A 20,570-nucleotide genomic window follows, 5' to 3' on the forward strand; every position below is an offset into this window, starting at 1 on the left:
GGCAAAGGAGCATTTTCAGAAACTCAAGCTCCTCTCATAGAGTTTCTGTGCTTCCTTAAAATTGTACCAATAATAAAATCGATTGGAACTTTCAGGATCTTGCCCATTTTTCAGTAAAACTCTTATGTTGCACTGTGATCAAAGTTGGTTCCCCTAAAGCGATGAAATCACTTTAAAGAAATGACATGATTTTGTGGCGTGCAATCAGTAATACAGGTAGTCCTCGACTTACAATCACAATTGAGCCCAACATTTGTTGTTAAGTGAGACATTTTTTAAGTGACTTTTGCCCCATTTTATGACCTTTCTTGCTACAGTTTTGTTACGTGTATCAGTGCAGCTGATAAATTAGTAATACCCGACAGTTTAGCGAATCTAGTTTCGCCATTGGCTTTGCTTGTCAGAAGGTTGCAAAAGGTGATCACATGACCTTAGGACACAGCAATGGTCATAAATATGAGCCAGTTGCCAAGCATCTGAATTTTTATCACATGATCATGCAAATGCTGCAAAGGTTGTAACTGTGAAAAATGGTCATAATTCACTTTTTTCAGTGCAATTGTAACTTTGAACAGTCACTAAATGAACTGTTGTAAGTCAAAGGCTACCTGTACATTATACAGTATATTATATACTGGACTCCCATGAAGCTTTGCATTTTGCTGAACAGCCATAAGGAAATGTAGAGCTTGAGTTTATATACCTTTGGCTCTCTACGTTGCAAAGAAAAGACACTGAAAAAGGCAGACATGGTGGAAATTACAAGTGTGAAACTGGACTGTTTTAGGTAAACCCATTTGTGTGACATTATTTATGCCTTCCTACTATGTCAGTATGCTAGCTATATGTCTCTGAGCTCTGGTCGGTGAATAAAAAATTCTGGTTTGCTGGATCACAGTTCCTGACTAAATGTTCTCCATGTTTCTCTTCAAGGCCAATTCAGTTTGCCATGAATGTTTTTTTACAAGGGTATTTTCAACAGTCCATGTGTATTGGGTGAGGAGAGGCATCTCATAGATTTGGAGATACTATACCTTTTACCATCACAGCTCCTCAGAGGGTGACCTCCTACGAATATGTAGGACACACTCTAAGAAAGAATTCCTTTCATCTAAAGGCATTCTCATAAATCTAGCTGAGTAAATGTAAGTGTTTTCCATAGACTTGTATTCATTTCCCTTGTTGTACCAATATTTTCTTTTGTGTGTTCATCTTTTGCCCATGTTACAAAACCTTTAAATCTAAGAGACAAACCAAATGGCCTTATCTCCACCCATTGGAACAGATCCAAAATGTTACTAACCCATTATCCACATTAGGCATAGAGCACTGCAAACTGTGAAACCTTTTTTTTTAATCATACAGTATAGTTAATTGCACCACAATATATCTACCAATGGGAAAGAAGTAGGCAAGGATATTTTTTACTTGATCTTTTACAGTTTCAACATCTGTCTTCCACAATGTATTTTTGCAATGTAAGCAGTATGTATGAATTCATGGAAGAAAAAAGTAATAAATGCCTTGGAAGCAAGACTAATAGTCCATCCGTGCAGTCTGTCAGCTTAAAGGTTACAAAAATTGTATGAAATTGGGCTGCTACTGAAATGGAAATTGTAAGGATAAGAAGTGACAATTTATTAGGATCACAGAACTATTCAGGGTTTGTGCCAGAAAAATGACCATGAATTCTATGTTATCTTAGTTATATTAGTAAAAGTCTTGTGTGTCAACGCTGCTAACATCGAATGTTATTGCTTGACAAGAGATGAAGAAGTAGCCATTTCATATGTTAAACTTGTGTATTGCTTTAAGAGATTTAGTTTAAGGTTGGGAGGGGGGACAAGTAGGATTGCACCTTTCAAGGCCATCTCTAACTAGAGAAGATAAGACCTTGGCGATTTTCTAATGGAAGGGAAACTGATTCTTTAAATTAATTGGAGAATATGATTAATGACAAAATTAGAAAGGTGAAGAATTGTGTTTTAATATATTGTGCAAGGGGCAAAGATTTCAGATTCCAGCTTCCTTCGAGCAAGTATTTGCCGGTGTATTAGGCTAATAAAGGACTTTTAAGGTAAACAATGCCTCGGAGTCACTTGAAAAGCCCATACGTCAGAAACTTGACATTGTATCTGTAACCTTTAACTGGGTGAAATGGTGCAGCATAGAGGAAAATTTTTTGAACCAGGTTATCTTAAATGGTCTAACTTATAGAATGTGCCCCAATCGAGAACCCATAACTCCCATGGAATTGGAATTAGGGAAATGCTATAAAACATTTTATGACAAAAATTACCATAAAGCATTTTATGACACAATACAAAAAAAATCATAAAACATTTCCTGTGGTCAATTCCTGATGTTTGATTGTGTTATACAGTTCAACATGGGCTACTTTGAAGGCAGATCCATCTCTGAATACATCCCTGAATTTCTAAGAACTTTTCAAGTTCATTAGAAGCTATAACACTGCTGAAGCCATTGAGGAATCTGATAACAAAATATCTCTGAAACAATGACTATAAGTATGGGGTTTCCATTCACTCCTCATAATAGGCTCTTATGAATTTCCTTCAGAAGACTGAATACTTCGGCTGAATATATCACATATATTTTACATATGTAAACGTCATTAACATTTCTATTAATTTGGATTGCTGTCATGATCTGTAATATAGTTGAAAAGCCTTGTCTGAAGATTTGAGACATATTTGCCTGAAAGCATCTGCACCCAAATTTGCTGCTACGGTTCTCAAACCAGGAAATTAAACTAGATCCTTGAAAGAAATAGATACTTCTTTTTCAAGGAACACTTGTACTATAAATTTGTTCCCTCCAGTTTGGTGCAGTGGTTAAGGCATCAGGCTAGAAACCAAGAGACTGTGAGTTTCTAGTGCAGCCTTAGACACAAAACCAACTGGTGACTTTGGGCCAGTCATTCTCCCTCAGTCCTAAGAAACAAGCAATGGCAAACCACTTCAGGAGTCAAAACTAACCCAAAGAGTCTCACACACAAGTTAGATCACAAATAAAAGGGAAAAAAAGCTAAAATATAATGTCTGCAACATCAGGCAACATACACTAATGTAATTTTTTTTAGGCAGATTAAAACTCAATAAAGTTTGGATGTGGATATTTTATTCCAGCAGCAGGAGCGATGGCTGTAATAACTAACATCATTTGAAAATAAATATTAGTTTGCCTACTTGGCCACCAGAGGCAAGGGACAAGGGCAAGGTTGGCAGAAGCTGGGTGCCCCTCTGGTCACATCACCCAGGTAGCCTTCTGGACATCGGTCACAGTGGTCTCCAGTTGTGTTTCTTTGGCAGTCCTGTAATATGAGAAAGAGAGAGAAGGAACACATCCGAATTACTTATTCAGACTACTCAGAAATTATTGAAGTGAACACTCTTGGCAATCAGTGTAAGAAACCCAGTGTTGATGTGGTGATCAGGTGTTTATTGACTTATAAAAATAAGATTTTAGAATTGTATTTCTGAAGCTGAACATGTCAGGCTTGCTAACAAAGCACTAACCAAATAGTTTGCAAGATATAATTTTGGAAGGCATATTTCTGCAGCCTGCTCAGAGCTGCTTGGTGCCATTTTTTCTTGTTCTATAAGCCATTCCACCACCACCCTGATCATCATTGGTCACAGTGAGATCTATATTAAAGAATTCATTTCTTGATGCCTGCTTGGAATCAGTTTACTGATGAACATGCTGGCTAAGCTGTAATTACCAATTCATTTCCAAGAGCATCCATACGGGTATAAGGAATGGTTCCAGTTCTTAAGTGTTAATGATTGAAGAAAGGGTCTTGAAGAAGACCACAGATTAGATGTGAAGGAAAAAAACTGCTGCTGCTTCACTTTATTCAAAATTCAGAGGCTTGGGTTCTTTGACATACTGATGTATGCCAGGTTACTTTAGAAAATGACTGCATAGAAATAGAAAGAAAGGCTGCAATCTCCCATATTTCAATCCATCCAAGAAGATGGTTTCATTTAGTTCTGTTGTAAAAAAGATTTCTTGGTGGCTTCTGCGCAGTTATTGTTTGTCATTTTGCATTCTTGTTTGTTGAAAAGGCAGAACACCCTTTTCTTATCCTTTTCTCCGTAAACAGAAAGAATTTTTAAGTACACAGAAAAGAGTGCAGTTTTGAATGTCAGCCTCTGGGCAAATATTGCCTACATGTGATCTTTAAACCTAAATGTGTGAGGACCATTCCCCCCCCCACTTTTTCTTTTAGAAATGTTCCTGCCTCCCAATTTTGGGAATTTGGTGCAAGGACAATTTACAAGAGAAAATATGGAAATATACTGAGCATTTCAATATAGCAGTTTGTTCTGAATCCAGAGATGGCTGATTTCTCTAATCCATGCCACTTTTGCCAATGAAGCAAGCTTCGTTTATGGTATTTTTATGTTGTTCCCTTCCAAAGTGTTTCTAAGCAGGATGAAAGAGAAATATTAGGAGTTATACACTGTACTCTATTTTGAATATACAATCAAAATTGTTTGAGAGCAATTTCAAGTTAGCTTGACTGTTCCATTTTTTTTTAAAAAAATCACTTGTGTATGAAGGGTTTGTTACAAGACAGGAACCATTCTTATTAATGGTGTTTGGAGTGTTTGCTCCTGACTTGAGTGGAGATACAAATATTTTTTCAGCATCTTGCAAAGATATATTTTACCCCTGCGTTGTGCCAGTAAAGAACTAGACATACCCTGCTGCCATTGGTTTAGACTGAGCATCTCTCTGTGTGCACCTACATGAAGGGGTCTATTACAGAAAATCTGCAAGCATTTTAGCAGACATGGTTTATTTTCTTTAAGGATGATGCTTTCTCTGTTTTTAGATATTTAAATGTTATTTCACAGTTCTTGCCTGGACACATCTTGCTCCAGCCCAGCTTTTACCTGCAATACATATATAAAATGTGTTATTTCTGAATAGCAAACAAGTCTCTACAGCTTATATTGCACAATTCTTAATTCTTCTGTTTCCAATTTGCAGACTTTTTGAAGCATGAGTGGTTGGCAAGGGTCTGGTGCCCACTGCTTATGTGGCCACTGAATATCAACCCAGACTTTTTTAATAGGGGCTATAAAGGTTAAGGTTACGATCAGGTTCACTGCTAAGTGCTGCTTAAAGAAGCAGAGGAAATGAAGCCATAAACCTTTTTACAGAGACCATAAAAATGATTAAAAAACCCTCTAAGGATAAGTTGATGTAAACAATTGTCTCATTCCTTATAAGTCTTTTAAAATCCATAACAGTGCTGGTTTAGATCCTGGGGGAATATTTACATTTGCCTTTTTTTTAATCCTAAAGGAAGTAGCTGGACTTTTTTTTCCTGAAAAATTTAAGCTTACTTTGCAAACAATAAGAGTTTGCCTATCTGGAAAAAGGAAATGATGGTGGTAGTTGCCTAGTAAATGGCAAAATTGTGACTTAGCTAAGCAATGCCTTGAATTTTTAACAAGCACTGAAATTGCCAAAGTTAATGTTAGGCATATGGTGTTAGCCTACAATGTTGGGTTGAAAATATATTAACCATAATGCTATGACTTTAAGAAGTTAATTGGCCAATGGGTGTGTAAGTGTTCTCATGGCCATAAGAGGAAGCTAGGAACGTAGCTTCTCTCTCTCTGAATTCACTGATCTCTACTATTGCTGTTTTTGCTCTGCTGTTGGTTTACTACTGTTGTAACCTGAACTGTGTATTGACCTCTGGAGCGGTAAGAAGACTTTGTAGTTTGGATTACTCCTTGGACTGTTGCTATTGTTTATGACCTGGACTATTTATTTTTGACTGTGCATTTTTGTTTTTACACCACCTCAAAAGTAAACTACTTTTTTGCTTTTACAACTCAGTGTACTCTTGTGTGACTCTTGCTGCTCTCAGTACCCTTTCTTGTCTGTGCAACTCTTTGGTAGCACAAGGAGACCTCTGCACAACAAATTCCTTAACAGTTATAACTAAATAAACTGAACCAACTCAACTTTTCACAAAACTAACTAAACCTTTCCCAAATTTGCTGGCCAGTCAGAATACCTGTTTCTGATCCCCAAGATATGTCACTAAGCTGCCAAAGTTCAACCTTGACCAAACCTGGAATAATTCTAGAGGCAATCCAGAGCTTCAGGGATACCTAATTTTTGATTCCAGTTTTGATCCCTAAAATAACTACCATTTACTTTAGTAGTAATCAAATGTTATAGAATGTTTAGAGTGTAAGAGAGGAATATAACCATACAGTTCACACTTATGATGTTGTTATCTAGTTGGGTAATGAAACTCTGCAAACAAAAAAACAAACAAACATCAGAATGCTCCAAGGACTCCACAGTTCAGTTCACACTTAATGTGGAAAGGCCTTCTTAACATAATAAACTTTTATGTTCTTTTTTTCTTTTCGTTTTAGTTTGGATTGAATTAGTATTTTAATTTAATTTTTAATGTACCTATGTATGGTAGCATAAATTATAGCTTAAAGTCCAGTGCGCTCCCACAGGGAGGGTCTTCTCAGGGTGCCACCGGTAAGAGATTGCCGGCGGGTAACACCCAGGGATAGGGCCTTCTCAGTGGGTGCGCCTGCCCTGTGGAACCAGCTGCCAGTGGAGCTGAGGACTGCCCCCGACCTCCGTTCATTCCGCGGGGAACTGAAGACCTGGCTCTTCGAGCTCTCTGGCCCAGGCTGAGGATTAATTTTATTTTAACTGGGGTTTTATTTATACAGGGATAAATTTAATTTTTTTTTAAAACTTGGTTTTTTAACTTTTGTATTTTGGTTTTTAATTACCCTGTAAACCGCCCTGAGTCCTTCGGGAAAGGGCAGTATATAAATGTAATAAAATAAATAAATAAATAAATAAATAAATAAATAAATAAATAAATAAATAAATAAAGTATGTTGGAATACCTAATAGACCTTGGGCATGTTGCTTTTTCACTTAAGGAATGAAATAAGGTTATTGCAGAAGAGTATTCCAGAGTCAGCAGAGAAAGGAAGGGTGATAAGGCAATTCAGAGCAATTCTACCTTAGGTACACTAGCTCTAAGTCGTGTGGAATTGTTAGTTTGATAGGCTTTCAAGATTCTGTTGTGTTATCCCACTACCAATAAATCTAATTCCAAAAACCCAAGTACTTTCTTTATTCCTATATCTGCCAGCTTCACAGAGCTAGAAGTAAGGGTGCTCAATAGCATAGAAAATTATTCAAAACCTTTTTGAATACAAAGTTATTCAAAACCTTTTTGTTAGCATTCTGGTTATTTTCTATGGAATGATTTGACAAGACACTTTGGTTGTTTTATTGCTTCAGAAATCTGGCTTCAGATTTCTTTGGGCCTGCACGTTTGCATACATTAAGGTGTCTGAATTCAAAGCTTGTAAAAACACTGGATTATGAAATTATCATTATATTCTTATTTGGGTCTCTTGTTAGCTGCTTTGAAAATTTGGTTTAAGCTGTGGAGACATTTTGTCCAATACAAAAATTCTGGAGTGCAATCCATGGGTGTCTACAGCAAAATGTGATGGCACCAAATGCACCTTGTAGAGATGATAATTATACAAATGTCATCATTGCACATTGGGTTCTGACATGTGATGTACGCATAGAGGATGCACAATAAGTCATTCATGGTGGGCTTGTGGTCTTCAAAAAGCAATCATTCATATGTGAACCAGCATTTCAGCAGTGAAACAAAGCCCAAGGCAACCTCCTAGCCAGCCAGAATCATTCGGTAGTGAGATTTATTTTTTTTATTTTATTTTAATTCCATTTATATCCCGTCCTTCTCCGAAGACTCAGGGCGGCTTACAAGCTTAGCAGTAGCCTTCATTCTATCTATATGCCTGCTTATTAGGGCTTTCACACACACACCCCAAGCGGCATTTTTACAAAGTCAGCTTATTGCCCCCAACAATCTGGGTCCTCATTTTACCTACCTCGGAAGGATGGAAGGCTGAGTCAACCTTGAGCCTGGTGGGATGCGAACCTGCACTAATTGCAGGCAGCTGGTGTTACTTAAGGAGGCATTAGCCCACTGTTCCACCAAGGCTCTTTAATGCGGGCAGCATTAAAAATTCAACAAACAAACTAAATCTCTTGGAAAAACCTAGAGGACAGAAAAGCAAGCTTACAAAAATCAGAAAATATCTGATTTCTTGGGACAGGAGTTATAATAATGACCACTTATGAGGATCATAAAGGCATTTACAGACATTGCAAAGCAAGAGAGATTACCTACCACACAAACACCAGATCCATCAAGACACTTGTAGGCATTGTTATTGCAGTTGCAGGGGCTGCAGTGGCCTGAAATGGTGTGAAAAAACCCTTCTTGGCATTTCTGCAAGAAAAATCCAAGGGGGGGGGGAAAACATGTAATTGGCTATATTTTCCCAGGTTTTTTTTTGTAACCTATATAGTGCCTAGCTAACATGTAGCTATAACTCAAGATAAAAAAAATCCCTACAATTTTAAAAATAAGAATAAGATCAAGAAAAACAAATGCAGCTGCTACAGCTCAGATTTGTAGCTCTAATATTTTTCTTAGCTCTGGCATTTTCAAGATGTATCAGCTACAATCTTAACAGCAATTTTTTATTATTAGACATTTTAGACAACAAACCTTCAAAATGACCTTGTTTGAAGCCTGATAATACAGTTCTTCCGAATCCATATATCTAAATAAGACACATTGGACAAGCATGCAGAAAAGGTGATAAGTCAGGGATAAAGAGCTAATCTAAATATAGGCTGTATACACCCATTAAGGCACACATTTATTAAGGCAATTTTAGCAGATTGGCAGCAAGGTATCACAGATGGGACTGATCTGCCACTACTTTTTAAATTATTTTTTTCCAGTGGTTATAAAGGGAAGCAATCTCTTATGCAATGGCCAATAAAACAGATGAAATAAGCTTTTAAAAATAGGCTAATAGGCACTTATTTCAATGTCAGCCTACTTTTTGATGAATCTTTGGACACTAAGAAATGAGCAAGTGAATTCAGAAGATTGCTGTGAAGTTTATATCAGTATAAAGGAAATAAATACAATCCCAAATTTTGTCTGCCTCCATTTATCCTCCAGTCCTAACTATTTGACTACAGCTGATACTCTCCCCCCTTCTCCTTTCTTGGGAGAACACAGAATTGTTGTTCCATTTGTTGCCTCTAGTATTATCAGAATATTTGGCAAATTGTGTGATTTAAGTAATTTAATATTCCTTGGTGCAAAAAGAATTGATTAGAAGGCTTATGTAAGTACAGGTAGTAGTCAAACTGGCAAGCTACTTTTTTTTTCTTCCGTGGGCAAAAGTAACAGGCTTGCTTTGCCCACTGGCCTATAATTCAACTTTTTAAAACAGTAGGTGGGCTGAAATAGTCCTTACTTCAATTCTTTCTTCAGCATTAGCATTCTTATTTGCTATGGAGAGTTCAAGCCCAGGGGAGAATTTTTTTCCCAACCCAAAGAAGAAAAGGCCAGTCCTGTTACTAAACATGATTAAGCCTTGAAATTGTTTTGACACCTGCATTTTGTTTTTTGTGTGTTTTTTTTAGGCAAAGGCATCTGTAGCTCCAGAATAGCTAAGTTATGAATGTTGTCTTCCTTTATAAATAATGAAGTGCCTTATTCAGACAATAAGTACAATTACTTCCTCTTCCTTTTTAGCTTATCTTACATCAGGTATTGTTATATTTTGTGGAGCTGAGAAATAAAAGATAAGCACCCAGTCTATAAAATGAAAGGAAATGTCATAGTCAAAACAGAAATAAAATGACTTCAAATGAAGCTGGGAATGTCTGAATTGGCAAGTACTTTATATATTAAATGGTATTGTACTTAAAATTTTGTACAATGTTGCACAAGCAAACATGTATAGCCTAGAATTTTGAATTATTAAGAGGAGAACATTTATGAAGCCATTTAGGAATTCCCAGGGCTTTTTTCCTCATAGAACACCCAGAACAGAGTTCTAGCACCTTTTTTGGATGGAACCTTGTAGGGTAGGCAAGGCAGGTTGTATGACATGTGTGAGTTCCGGCACCTTTTTCTTTTACAAAAAAAGCACTGGGAATTCCTATGAATGGAGTTATGTTAATTGAACCAACTTGCTGACTTCTCATGTTTATGAATATTCTTATTTCGGTCCAATTGAGAAGAGTGCAATTGAAGCTTGAGAAAACCTAAAAACAAGGCTGATTGGCAGGATGCAATTTTTGTAAAGCAACTTATATCCTTTGATCTGGATTTTTTTACCTACTATTTCAAAGTAGTTTTGGATAATCATTGTATATGCAATTTACAGGTAGTACTGAAAATAGTGGAAATTACTTTTGTGGAAAAATATGTAAGGTTGCAATTTTTTAAAAGATGCCACTGCATATGTTATTAGCTATGAACATCTTCCTACTGTACTGTACCTGCTAGTGATGATTTCATGAAGAAGACATCACCACTGCATGAATAACTCATTTTTTAATTCCCTGCTTTTCCAATAAAAACACAAATGGAGCTGAAGAAGCTTCTTGAAAGAGAAGCGAAATGTTTTCAAAGACACCCCGTCAAACTGCTGGCCCGTGGGCCGATGCGTCATGGTGAAACCGCGCCCAACCCATTGCTGGCAATTGAAAAAAAGTCACAACACGTCGCGACACATCACGTGACATTGCAAGTTTGACACCCCTGGAATAAACCAAGAAATCCAGTTGCCTTTTGGAAAAAGTAGCTTTGGGACACACAAATGGAAACTTGCACTTTTTAATGGTTACAATGGATATCTGATAATAAAATAAGCTATGTTACACTAGAAATTCAAGAAGGGTTTCCATGCTGAGATTCAAAGGAAAACAACTTGAGTATTGCTGAAGATTTATCATTTCTCTGATAGTAGCATATTTACTGTGCTAGTTTTTTTTTAAAGAAACCATTCAAAATGCCTCTATATTCTTGAATGCATTGTAAAGGAAAGTTGTCTCTGGTAAATGAGAAATGCCTTTAAACTATTAAAATTCTTTTATATTCCATTACAAAATTAAATGTATTTCAACTTTTCTCACGAAGCTCCAGAAAATCTTTCATTTTGAGAAATGCAATATCTTGCCCTGTTATTTGGGAATTCTGCAAATTAAAACCGTAACCTGTCTTTTGGGTATCAACTTGATAAGGTTGCTGCCTAGTTTATGACATGCTGTTATTGGCAAACCCAACCTAGGCCTGGATTTATTTATTGTGTAGGCTGAAAATGTACTATTGTGGAAATGAATTTGTTGATTTATAAAAAGTTACAGCATTGGAGAGCCAAATTAAAATCCATCTTGTGTGATGCAAACTCAACAGGTAATGTTGGACCCACTTTTGCCAGCCAAACTTACATAGTTGTTCACATAAAATGAAAAGATATAATCACTCAAGTCTTTTTGAATTCTTGAAGGCAAAGGACTATAAATCAAATAAACAAATCACAGTTTGTAGTTTTTAATGGATTATAGGAACCCAGATACTGTAAATAACAAAATGCAAACCTGGTCTAAATGTTTTTCTGTGCTGATACTTTATTTGCCACCATTTTCTTGCACTGGGTTTAGAATTGTTAATAATGGAGCATGTTCAGAAAAAGACAGCGAACATCTGCTTTCTATAAAGTTGGAAGTGGATGGTTATGAAAAGAAAATCCTCACGCTGCATATCTACTTTTATGGTAATAGTCCTGACTTCTTACATGCTCTTTCTTTGGTCCTATCAAACAAAATCAAAAACTTAAGAGCGTTTCCTCCTTAAAGGCAGTTCAAAAATTCCTTATCGTTCTGTAAAAAAACACACACAAATCCTTTGAACTTTAGTTTAGTTACACACTGCATTCTCCAATACAGTAAGAGAGGAAAAATGTGTAGTTTATTATGTGTTAATTGTTTCTATTTAAAGTTTTCCTCACGTTATTTCTGCCTCACAGTAAAACAGCAGATAGATAAAAATCATTGGGGTGACTTCAGTGCCATTAACAGATCAATTAGCAGATCAAAAATCTGTTAATCTGGAGCTCAAATGGAAGAAGGTTGTGCTTTCATATTGCAAGGAGCTTTTGTTAAAAATATATTCATTATTAGAAGCATGCAGATATCATCTGATCCATGTTTGGGATTTGAACTGTAGCTGCAGAAGCAAAAATACCAAATGTCAGAGAGTTTCAAATAATAGCAAGAAGCTTTTAAGATCATGAGGTTTTTTTAAAATGAACATTAACTTTGTTTTTCCTTTGGTGACAGAATGACCTGTAATTTGCAAGAGTAATAATTTGTTTTGTGGCAAATATCCTTGACCCATTTCAGAATGATATTAAAGGATTTGTACAAAGGAAAGGAAATTTCAAATACTCGACTTACAACAGTCCATTTAGTGACCTTTCAGAGTTACAATGGCACTGAATAAAGTGACTTAGGACCATTTTTCACACCTATGATCATTGCAGCATCTCCATGGTCATGTGATTAAAATTCAGATGCTTGGCAATTGGTTCATATTTATGACATTTGCAGTATCTTGAAGTGATGTGATCACCTTTTGCAACCTTCTGACAAGCAAAGTCAATGGGAAACCCAGATTCCTTAACAACTCTGTTATTAACCTAACAACTGCAGTGATTCACTTAACAACTGTGGCAAGAATAGTTGTAAAATGGGACAAAACTCACTTAACAAATGGCTTGCTTAGCAACATAAATGTTGCACTCGTTTGTGGTCATGAGCTGAGGACTACCTGTACCCATCCCTAAATAAGATTGAGCTGATTGTTAAATGTTATGGTGAAAGCACAGAGCATGAAGTCTCTGGTCTTTTTCAGGTGAAGGGGCTAATATGATGAGGAATTAGAAGGCAAACGGCCTCAGTGAAGACTTCCCCTCATCCAGCTGTTGACATGGGAGTGATCAGTAGAGATCTACTGTACTTGTGGTCTAACTGCAAAACTCACTCTGATTTCCATTCAGATCTGTCAGTTGCCACATCCAACACAGTCCAACACTCTCCAGGAGTTGAATATGAACAACCATAGCTATTTGTTTTGCCTCCCCCCGCTACTCCTCTCTTAGTCTTTTTAGCATAGCTCAGGGGTAGGCAACCTTGGCTCTTTTATGACTCGTGGACTTCAACTCCCAGAATTCCTGAGCCAGGTATGCTGAGGGGAAAGGGAGAGTTTTCCAAGCTGAGCCATGCTGGCTCAGGAAGTCTGGGAGTTGAAGTCCACGAGTCATGAAAGAGCCAAGGTTGCCTACCCCTGGCATAGCCTATAAAAAAGAAAAGAAAAAGAAAACCCAATCCAAACTACTCCAAACCAAAAGAGCCCACAACTCCCTCAGGTAAAACGAAAGGCTTTGGGAATGTTCCAGTTTGTACGCAATTACTACTTATTGCCAAACTTTGGAGATAATTAGTTTAAGCAAGCTCATCCCTTGAATGGTGCTAATAATTCTTTATATGTTGCAGATTTTAAACATCAAGGCAGGGCAGATATCTTCTGGGGTTTCCCTACAACCTGAATACAGCTAGTCTTTATTTAGCGACTCCCCTGTTCAATTATTGTTTGCTCTTATGATGGTGATGAAAAAGTAATTTTGTGGCCAATCCTTGCATTTATGATCTGACAGATCCGTTAAGCAAAAGAAAGTTGAAGTACAATCATGAACACTGTTGTGGTTTCATTTTAGCAACTGGTTCACTTAACTACGTTGCTGGTCCCAACTGTGGTCACTAAATGAGAATTACTTGTAATACCTTCCCAGTTAGCGGAAAACAGGACAGGCCTTCAGTGCATGTAAGCCAGTTCACTTTCTGGAGGCAAGTTCAATAGGCTTTTTGCATGAAACAGACAAAACGGAAATTATGATATATGGATTTGATGATTAGTAATACTAATAGACTGTGGATGGATGATATGTTGTAAGTGCAAAAGTAGTGATGAGGAATATACAGCCATAGTATGATTTGCTTTCTCACGGTGTAAATTTATGTACAGCAAGCAGGCAGCTTTTAAAAGATCAGTTTCCATTGCTGGAAGGCAGTGATGCCATAGAAGGGGATGGGATGTTAATTATTTTTTTTCTAGTTGCAAGCTAAGATTCTTTGTGCATTATGATTGCATGCATTTCTCCAAACTCCTTTGAGGGAAGAGTGGTGGCATACCACAGCAGCAATGTGGAATAATTAAAAAGAATCAAAGAGAGCCTTTTGCAACTTTGGAGGAAGGAAGATCAGACTACTACCAATTGACCCTGCTTTTAATGTAATGTGTTTTTTTTGGTCTTTTGTGCCAGTCCATAGCTTTGGAAGATCTTTCAGGACCAGAAGAATTTCTTATGTGTATGGTGGAGAGCTCTTTTATGTCCTGGCAAATAGATAGATAGATGGGGAAGAAATGGAGGTAGTGGCAGATTTTATTTTCCTGGGCTCCAAGATCACTGCAGATGGGGACTGCAGCCAAGAAATTAAAAGATGCTTGCTCCTGGGGAGGAAAGCCATGGCAAATCTAGAAAGCACACTAAAAAGCAGAGACATCACCCTGCCAACAAAAGCCTGTATAGTCAAGGCTATGGTCTTCCCAGTTGCAATGTATGGCTGTGAAAGTTGGACCATAAGAAAGGCTGAGCGCCAAAGAATTGAAACCTTTGATCTATGGTGCTGGAGAAGACTCCCGCGAGTCCCTTGGACTGCAAGGCGATTAAACTGGTTAGTCCTAGAGGAGATCAACCCTGGCTGCTCTTTAGAAGGTCAGATCCTGAAGTTGAAACTCAAATTCTTTGGCCATCTAATGAGAAGGAAGGACTCACTGGAGAAGAGCCTAATGCTGGGAAAGATTGAGGGCAATAGAAGAAGGGGATGACAAAGAATGAGGTGGCTGGATGGAGTCACTGAAGCAGTAGGTGTGAGCCTAAATGGACTCCAGAAGATGGTAGAGGACAGGAAAGCCTGGAAGAACGTTGTCCATGGGCTCGCAATGGGTCGGACATGACTTCGCAACTAACAACAAATGGTGGAGAGACTTCCATAAGGTGTCATAAAGCAGAACCAAGGGTATTTTATTTTTTTTGCACTGGCACTAAGAATATTCCTGGAGAGAGGCTGTAGGGAAGGTCACAAATGGATCTGAGCAAACTCCTTCCACATTTTTTTAAAAAAGAATTCCTGCCAGCATTGTTTAAAAAGCCAGTCTTGTTGGCTACTTTTAACTAGCTATTTTAACTATTAACTGTGTTAACAACCAAGGTATGTTAATCCCCCCCCAACCCAACATTGTTGAGACTTTACTTAAGAATTAAAATGGGTGGGCCCAGTCGAAGCATTGCCAGTGGATAAGATCTTGGTTTCTGTAGAAGGCAGATAGGCTGCTGGACTGAGGATCCTGTTCAAAACATCTGGCACTCAGTCAACATTAAAAGTGTTATTCTCCTAGTACTGGATTTGAGGATACTAAACATGCATAACTTGCCGACAAATTATAACCACTCAAATGGAAGCAGGTATGGTCTTCTGAAATAGGTTTAACCCAAAGCAATCAAGGGACTCTCTTTCATCATGTATTCTATTTTCTCTTTGGATAGGCACTTTGTACACTGCCATTCATACTATATCAGTGGAGGGAAGTATAGTACTGTACTTTGGAATGTAAATTGAGTTAGCAAAAGTTTATTATTTTCATTTAACAATAATAAGAACTATAGGATTTGATTTTTTTTAAGGTCAGCTGGCAGAAATTAAAAGAGTTTAAGAGGAAACTAGCTGTGATTTTTTTTATATTAAAGCTATGATCTCAGCTCCAGTATTCAAAGGAATGTTTGGGTTGATTAAACATTCTGAGGTACCTTGTCATTTAATTCCAAAGTTGTGTCTGCACTTTGGACTGTTACTTTCTGCAGTTAGTTTCTGATTAGTAGACTTAATGGTTTCATAAAAACAAAATACAGCAAACACTGTAAGTCTGAAGTTTGTTTTCTACTGTGCTTGAGGAAAAAGCAGGAGAGTAATGGTATTACAATTTTGACCTCCAAGATAAGGAGTTAAGTTACAGATAAATTTTAATTTAATTTTAATATGATATTCTGAAGCAAAATCTTTTTATATTCTTCTGGTTTCCAAACTAATGCTCATTACTTTAGAAAGCCCTGTGCTTTGTATATCATTGAGAGGCAAGACTGGATCAAGTTTTTTTTTAACCACAATGTGTTAGTTAAATAAGAAAGACACAATCTGCTGGGTTCACACATCACATTAATAACACCAAATCTACTGTATCATGGCTTAATTATGTGAATCCAATAAAGGTAAAACAATGTAGGTACTGTATGCTATATTAAGGAGATGCTGAAAACCGAAATTGATGGAACGAAAATGCAGAATTTGAATGCAGAATTTCTTATATTTATATAGAAATGGTTGCATTCCTTAATCATTTATTGGACAGTTCCTTTGTAATGTGATCTGGATATTAAAGTAAAAGCTATATAATTGTATTAGTTTAACCTAGTCTAATAATCCATTTAAACAGGGAAACAGTAAGCCTCACAGGCATAAGAAATGCTGGAGATGTAAAATTGTATTTCAAGCTATGCCAGAACGAATCATAAACAAATCTACTAATAGCTGAGTTCGGTGCTTATATGGTATTATGTTCTTACTGTTTCAAAAAGACTGTCCTGCTATTTAATTCATCGGCTGTTTATTACTAGGTTTTCTTAAAATCAAATCTCATCACAGATATGTCTTCCAACTAACATAACTATTGCTGCATTTTTTTCTAAGACAAACTCATAATGATCTAGAGAATGGAATGGGATGGGATGGGACGGATGGGACTGGAGAGGATGGGACGGGACAGGACGGGACAGAACGGAACGGAATGGAACGCAATGGAAGGGAACAGAATAGAACAGAACAGAACATAATATTCTTTATTGCCCAAGTGTGATTGAACATACAAAGAACTTGTCTCCAGTGCATAAGCCTTCAGTGTACATAAAACAAAGTAATATAATCACAATAATGATACCAATAAGAGAAGGTAGTACAACAAAGATGAGAAGGATAATGGTAATACAGCCATACTACATGGGGAAATATCCTTCGATATAAGACAGTACTGTGGTAATTAGGTATTTATCAGAGTGATGGCATGGGGGAGAAAAAACTGTTCCTGCGTCCAGTTGCTTTGGCATACAATGTTCTCTAATGGTGTCCTGAGGGGAGGAGATGAAATAGTTTATGTCCAGGATATGAGGGGTTTGTAGATATTTTCTCAGCCTTCTTTCTGACCTGTGCAATATACAGGTGTAAATAGAATAGAATAGAATAGAATAGAATAGAATAGAATAGAGTAGGGTAGGGTAGGGTAGGGTAGGGTAGGGTAGGGTAGGGTAGGGTAGGGTAGGGTAGGGTAGAATAGAATAGAATAGAATAGAATAGAATAGAATAGAATAGAATAGAATAGATCTGGAAGGGACCTTGGAGGTCTTCTAGTCCAGCTCCCTGCTCAGATATACAACTATAAATAATATTTGTAAAATAAATATAAAAGTATAAATATTTGTACATATATATTCTACAGGTGTAGAGTGAAAAGAGTTCCTCACAACACCCAAGAAAAGAGAGAATAAGAACATTTATAAAAGAACAGTCACTCAAGATTGAACTATAAATTAACGGAGGCCATGTTTTTCAACTAGCCAATGTAGCTTGTGCATCGTTGGGAATATTAGACACAAGAAAGACCAAAATTGTGCATAATGAAGTATTAACACTTTTTCCCCTCACAGTTCTGTTTACTTTTGATTTACAGTCCCAAAGCTGCTTTTTCATGAGGCAACTGGGCTTTCTTTTTTGTCTTAGAAGATGTTTTGCTTCTTATCCAAGAAGCTTCTTCAGCTTCTTGCTGAAGAGCTGAAGAAGCTTCTTGGATGAGAAGTGAAACATCTTCAAAGACAAAAAAGAAAGTCCAGTTGCCTTGTGAAAAAGCACTTTTGGAGCAACTATGACTTGGTTGACTGAGAATCGCTATAGACATTTATGATTTACAGGTTACTATTTAGTCTAAATTGGATGTTTTCATGCTTGATGAAATATATTTAACATTTTGAACTTCGGTCTTCAGACAAAGTAAAATTGTAAGAATAGAAGTTTATCGCCACAGGAAAAGTAATAATTTCTTTATAGAACTCTTCATATCATTATTATCACCAAAGACTGCTAGGACCCATAATCTTTGTTTAGAAAGCTCCCCCCATACTCAGTGTTAAACAGATTTCATTGGATTTATATAAATGAAGCTTTATTCTTATGCAGATTTGCTTTCCATGGAGATATTCATAGGCTGGCATGCAAAATTTATCTTCCATGGAGATATCCATAGGCTGATGTGATTAATCTAAAGGCCAATCCTTTACAAAATCCAGAATCACTTATAACTTCAGAGAAACATACATGACAATCATATCTCAGCTACAACCTGCTATATTTTGCATTGACTGGCATGCATTGTATTGCATTGGTCAGCTTCTACACCAAATAAGAAATGGTCAGAAATTTGATATTGGCAGACATTTTTCAGCAGAGGAACATTTTGGTACTCTCTCCCAGATCTCATGATGGCCAGCTCTAAGATATTATGAAGTCTGATTTAATTGAAAAATAATTGAGGCTGAATTTATCAGGACGATGAATAGTTTCTTATGGATTAAACAGAGGTCAAGTTTTCTTAATGTATTCTACTATTAGCTATTTAAAACAAGTGTCTACATCACAAATTTATTAGTGGATACTATCTATAACTGTTAACTCTCACTCCTTTTTTCTTTTAGTGTCTCATCCTAAGAACCTTCAAATTTTAAATTTCATTTATATTATGTATATGCCATCGACTTCACAAGGATCCCTTTCTCAAGACTGCATCCCATCCATCTGAAGATGTGGCTGTGCTTATGCTGTAATAAATCTGCTATTCTTGAATGCGCCACAATACTTTTAGTTGGTTTTGCTTTAGGAAACCATAGTGCTCTTCCACACAAAACGGAGATGTTAAAATGACTAATACTGTTACAAAGGTATCCAAGTATCCAAAAAAAAAATCTTCAGCTATTAATGTCCTCCTCAACTTGTCTCTAACCCACCATAAGACAAATTTTACCCATGTTTATCTGTTCCATGTCAAAAATGGTGTTTTCCAGTTTGTATCTGCTCAAGCAGTGCTGTCTGGATTGTCGCTAGCACTTCACTTCCCTGTACATAAACTACTCAGTTTCAATTGGCTTCTGTGTACCATGGTGGAAGGCCCCTCCTCTCCAGTGGTGGGGTTCAAATATGTGAACAACCGGTTCTCTGTGTGGATGCCGCTTCTGGAAGTCCGTTCTGGGCCTGGGCAATAAAAAATTAGCTACCGGTTCTGCTGAACTGGTATGAACTGGCTGAATCCCACCACTGCTCCTCTCTGATCATTGCCCCTGATCATAGCCATTTTATTCCACTCTACTGGGCTGTCTGCATTCTGCAAGGGCAGCCAGCCCAGCTTTTATTAAGCTAGTCATTCTATCTGTTTTGTTTTCCTGTTGTTTTCTTATTGGTATGTTTAACAGCAACCCCACAGCTGTTCTGGGCTGTTACCTGTTGCCATGGCAATCCTTTCACTGTGTCCTCAGTTGCCTACTTTTCAACCTTGTATAGCTCTTGCCTCATCATTCCACTGATGTAAATGCAAAAGAAAAGTGAAGGGGAAAAAAAGAGGTTTTGTGCCTGAAAAAGATTTGCATCCATATGTATATCCAGAGTGCAGGTGGTGGGAGCAGCCAAGAGACTTCATTTCCTGTGAAAGAGAAGCCAGCAGATTTCCCTCCATGCATGGAACAGGAAATGGTTTATTTGAGCATATATAGAACATGACTCCCCCTTTCTTCAGAAAATAATGCCAAGTCCCATGCACATTTAATGTGTGCATTTAAGCCTCACAGCTATCTCCTTTTTGTTTTAATTTGAAATATTCACCTATTAGAGAGCCAGTCTATGCAAGTAATATATCATACATATCAATGCTGTTCAGTTTTAGAGTCCAGTGTTGATCAAATTGTATTAAGTGCACAGAACATATAATTTTTCTTAGAAGCAATGGCAGTCTACTCTCCTTGGGTCTTATTTATGCTTGACAGATGGTGAAACCTTAGAGGGGGAAAGTGGGGAAAATGAGCTAAAAGGCTGAGAGGATCAGTCAAGGAAAGGGAACTGCCCTTAGAAGAACGTGATTAGGGCCCGCTTTCTCAGCATAAGAGGGCGGGGTACCCACCAACCAAAGCCCAAGCCAATCACCATCCAGATAAAATACTTGGCCAGCATTTTTACCATCGCTAATGAATGAATTGAAATCTGGGCTGGAATTTCTTATGCCTGATTTTGCAAGCTTTAAAGCTGCTCTATAGAACAGTTCGGTCCTGTAACTTGTAATGCTGGCCTCCCAGCAACTCTGGGTTCAAAGATCTTTTTCAAACCTTCCAGAGCTATATGCTAGATGAATAGCA

At 37.3% G+C, this 20,570-nt stretch overlaps 1 protein-coding gene across 1 annotated transcript in view; it reads right to left on the reverse strand.

The window, feature by feature from the left end:
- Window positions 1–20,570, reverse strand: part of LAMA4 (laminin subunit alpha 4) — a 102,066-nt gene that overhangs the window by 64,710 nt on the left and 16,786 nt on the right. The window contains exons 2-3 of the mRNA XM_081346628.1: window positions 8,267–8,368; window positions 3,210–3,334 (exon numbers count right to left, since the gene is read on the reverse strand). Of these exons, the coding sequence (XP_081202754.1) occupies window positions 3,210–3,334; window positions 8,267–8,368 (227 nt within the window). The remainder of the gene's footprint in view (window positions 1–3,209; window positions 3,335–8,266; window positions 8,369–20,570) is intronic.

Source organism: Vipera berus (assembly GCF_964194415.1).
Source record: "Vipera berus genome assembly, chromosome: 1".
In the NCBI taxonomy this organism is placed as follows: domain Eukaryota; kingdom Metazoa; phylum Chordata; class Lepidosauria; order Squamata; family Viperidae; genus Vipera; species Vipera berus.